General features: G+C 42.0%; 1 protein-coding gene across 1 annotated transcript; it reads right to left on the bottom strand.

The window, feature by feature from the left end:
* Positions 1–1,345: 1,345 nt before the first annotated feature.
* Positions 1,346–3,434, bottom strand: LOC100245515 (ethylene-responsive transcription factor RAP2-4). The gene has a single exon (XM_002285766.5). It carries the CDS (start codon positions 2,761–2,763, stop codon positions 1,660–1,662), a length of 1,104 nt encoding a protein of 367 aa, XP_002285802.1. The 5' UTR covers positions 2,764–3,434; the 3' UTR covers positions 1,346–1,659.
* Positions 3,435–3,726: the final 292 nt, after the last annotated feature.

The following is a 3,726-nucleotide window of genomic DNA, read 5'->3' as shown; positions in this document are numbered from 1 at the left end:
ATTCTTATTTATTTGAAATTTCATCAAATATTTTTCTTATTTTAAAAGAAATAGGAGATAAGTAGAACTAAAAAATTAAAAATAATAAAGGAAAATATTTGAAGAAATTTCATATCAATTGGGAGTAGGTGTATTTAACTAAAATTTTAAGAAAATTGAATAAAATTAATCCCATAATAAATTAATTAAACAGATTCGCAGAAATTTAATGAGAACTTAATATCAATCAAAATTCTTTAATTTGGTAATATTTTCTTAGTGATTGCTACCCTTAATCCCAGGTGATTAAAAGATTATACTTACATGGTATAAAGGATGGGCGTAGTGTCGCCTCCACTTCACAGTTCTTTTTTTCAATAAAAATAGTGCAAGTAATTTTCACTATCCACACTAGGGTTCATCGCGTGGATTCATTTGGCTGTACTTGATGACCCTAATCAGAAGTCAGAACCAACTTGAACCAAGTTACGGCTTCCTTTGTACAAATGTTTTGCAATTTATGCGAAAAAGGGTAATTAACTAACTGTGGTATTATCCCTGGCCTCCTTTGCACAAACTCACATGCAAATAATCCCCACACCACCAACCAACTGATTACAAGCACTTCTCGGCGCCTGTTTTGGGCATGCATGCACCCGCCTTCACGTAACTGCTAACTACTAACTATACTTCAATTATAACGTATTCAAAGCTTCGACCTAGCATTCTTTACCAATAGGGTTCTCATAGATGCTCCACAAACCTTAATTTGAAGAGGATCATAATGTACGGCAAGAGGAGCTTTCAAATAATATGCAAAACCCGAAACGACGAATCCCACTGCAGAAAGATGTTCTGGAGATGGCACTTGCAGTCCTGAGGGTATCGACACTGAATTTAAAAATGAAACATTTAAATTCTAACAAGGCGTGCTTCCGCAATCTGCACTGTTGATGGTTCTCGAATTTCCATGCATAACCATAAGGCCGTAGGGGCATCGGCAGAGCACTTGTACGGTATCATAATTTTGTCCAAGTCGGTATATAAAAAAATAAACAGGTGCATGCATTGCAAATTTCAGAGCAGTGGTTGGGGAAATGGGACATCTTGATTCTTGGTGGATGATGTCGAAGAATGGTCCCCTATCCCCTTCCCACCGAAAAGTGAACACAAACTATTACCCCCCAGTCGAAGATCGGAAGATGTCAGCCCATCGTCTGCTGAATCAACCGTAATCCATGCCCAACCAATCGTGAGCATGTGGCCAAAAGCCTTCGTCAGAAAGAAGTAAGAAGAGCTTCCAGATCTTTTTAACAGCAACAACCCCTCTTAACTTTGAATTAGAGCACAATAATAGGAACAATAATGATAATAAAAGTAGAAATCAATTACAACTCAAATAAAGAACATACATGATACCATGGATCAGCAAGAAAAAAACACCAGCTGACCAATGGCCATGACCAACACACATCATATTAACACAGCAGAACTTGCTAAGTTCTAACCTACCACCAGGTTCCCTAGACATAAACACAGATAGCTACTGCAACTGCCAAAAATTTCATTGCAGTAGCTATACTCCTACTGTAGACGCCAATTTCTAAACTCAAGTACAGTACATCGCCCTAAAATAAGACTGAAAATGAAAAACCAAAAGAGGAGACACATTATATAACATCATGGCCATTGGGATGAAATAGCTGCCCAATCGATCTCGTTAGAGGGATATTTCTGCAAATTGAAATTCTCCCAAGCACCGTAGAACGGTGCTTCTTCGCAATCATCTGGGAAAGTAAGATCCGAGAGGGGCGAGGATCCTCCGGACCCATCACTCTCAGTAAACATGGACGATGAAGTTGGCTCCACCTTACAATCTTCCGATCCCTGTTCAGACAACGTCGAACTCTCCGAAACCGTCACCGGCTGTGACGCAGAGGGCGCCACCGCCCGCGACCTGGATTTCTTGCCCTGGGTAGGCTTCCCCTGTTTCTGGGTTTCAGCCAAGCTCTGGCAAATGGCTTGAAGCTTTGCGTCAACTGAGGAATGGAGAGGCTTGTAGTCCCCAAATTCGCCTCCGATATGGGATCCTTGGTGGCGGAGATTTGGGAAATTAAGCCTCGCGAAGTCACCTCTAAGTTTGTACGCGGCCTTGTCGTAAGCCAAGGCGGCTTCTTCGGCGGTGTCGAAGGTGCCAAGCCAGAGCCTGGTTCGGTTCTTGGGAAGTCGGATCTCGGCGACCCATTTTCCCCAATGCCGTTGTCTCACCCCTCTATAGAGCTTTGTGGGTTTTGGAGGTACGCCCACTTGCTTCATGGGGATGGGCTTCGGACTGAGGAAGTTAGGGGCTTGTTGACGCTGTTGCCACTGGGGGAGATTCTGGGTGTTGAACGAAGCTGCAGCAGCCACGGCAGGCATGTGGTTGTGGTGTTGCTGAAGCTGGATCTGGGCTTGGATCTGGTGAATCTGAGAGGGTGTTAGGTGATTGAGCCCAATTGGACCCGAATGCTCGAAACCCTGTAGGTCATGACTCGAGAACCCTTGGGAAATTACATGGGTGGTCGAGGTCGAGCATCCATCTGGATACTGGGTTGAGATAGGAGAGTAGAAATCGGATGAAGGATAGAAAGAAGAGGTAGAAGGTGAAGACGAAGGAGATAGGGTTGAAGAAGGGGAAGTAGAAGAAGCATTTTTCATAAAAGGTTCCAGTGCTTCCATGAGCTCACCGCCACATGAAGCTGATTGAAGAGGTCTGCTACTGTAGAAATCCACCGTAGGTGCCATTCCTTCAACTGTCAGATCTAGAAACCAAAATCTTCAAAATACAATAAAAACTAGAACAAGAAGGCAAACGGTTAGAATAGAACTTCTCCACTACACCAACCTGTTTCTTTTCAAAATTCAAGAACAGGTAAGAGTTCCAAAGTGATGAAGAAATAAAGAAGGAAGAAAACACAACTATCTCTACAAATTGAAAGATCAAAGAGGTTTCAAATAAACAACCCCTTTACTCCAAAGATCCTAAAGGACCAACCTTGAGGGACGAATAAAAAACAAACCCTCCCGGCTGATTCAAGGAAAATATAAACAAAAGAAAAAAAAAAAAAAAAAACCTGATTCAAAACAATTTAGGGGGAAAAAAACACTACAAATAAAACTGGATCTCTATTCTGAAAACACCTGACTTCCTTGAAATCGTTCTAAGTTTGCTTTTTGATCGTTTCCAAAGTCCAAAAAAACAAACCCAAAAATCAAAACCGTGAAAGACAGATGATTAACAGAAAGGGATTCAGAGAAGCGGGATGCTACAGAGGGGGGGAAAGGGAAAGAAAATGAGAAAAAACCAATGCTCAAAAACACTCTGATTCTCAACTCTCAATCACTCGGTTTTTTTTTTTTTTTGTTTGTGGTTCTGTCAAGCCTCACTCTGCTTTTCTCGCCCCCACAGATGCCCCCATTATATAAGCAGCTAACCCTCTCCCCCTCCCTTAATTCCTTGATTAAATTATGACGTAAGACTCTCCCAATCAATACTCTCCCACCACTCCCACGTTGACGCGTGTGACCCCATCTCCTATTTAACCGACACCTGTCCACTGCCAACCCTCAGGCGTCGGTCGAAATATAGTTGGCACCAGTGTAATTTCACCTCGAACTTTTGTTGACTACATTGTAACTTGTAAGCAATGCGTTCACACTTGAAAGTCCTTTTGTCTTTATTTCCATTCCTCATAAAGTTTTTCAAAG

The sequence above is a fragment of the Vitis vinifera genome, chromosome 18, assembly GCF_030704535.1.
Source record: "Vitis vinifera cultivar Pinot Noir 40024 chromosome 18, ASM3070453v1".
NCBI classification, from domain to species: domain Eukaryota; kingdom Viridiplantae; phylum Streptophyta; class Magnoliopsida; order Vitales; family Vitaceae; genus Vitis; species Vitis vinifera.
Note: the sequence above shows the minus strand (reverse complement) of the source record. Positions and strands in the feature narration are given on the sequence as shown.

Excerpts from the sequence above, each read along its gene's own strand:
- LOC100245515 (XM_002285766.5), bottom strand. The coding sequence starts at position 2,763 with ATGGCACCTACGGTGGATTTCTACAGTAGCAGACCTCTTCAATCAGCT.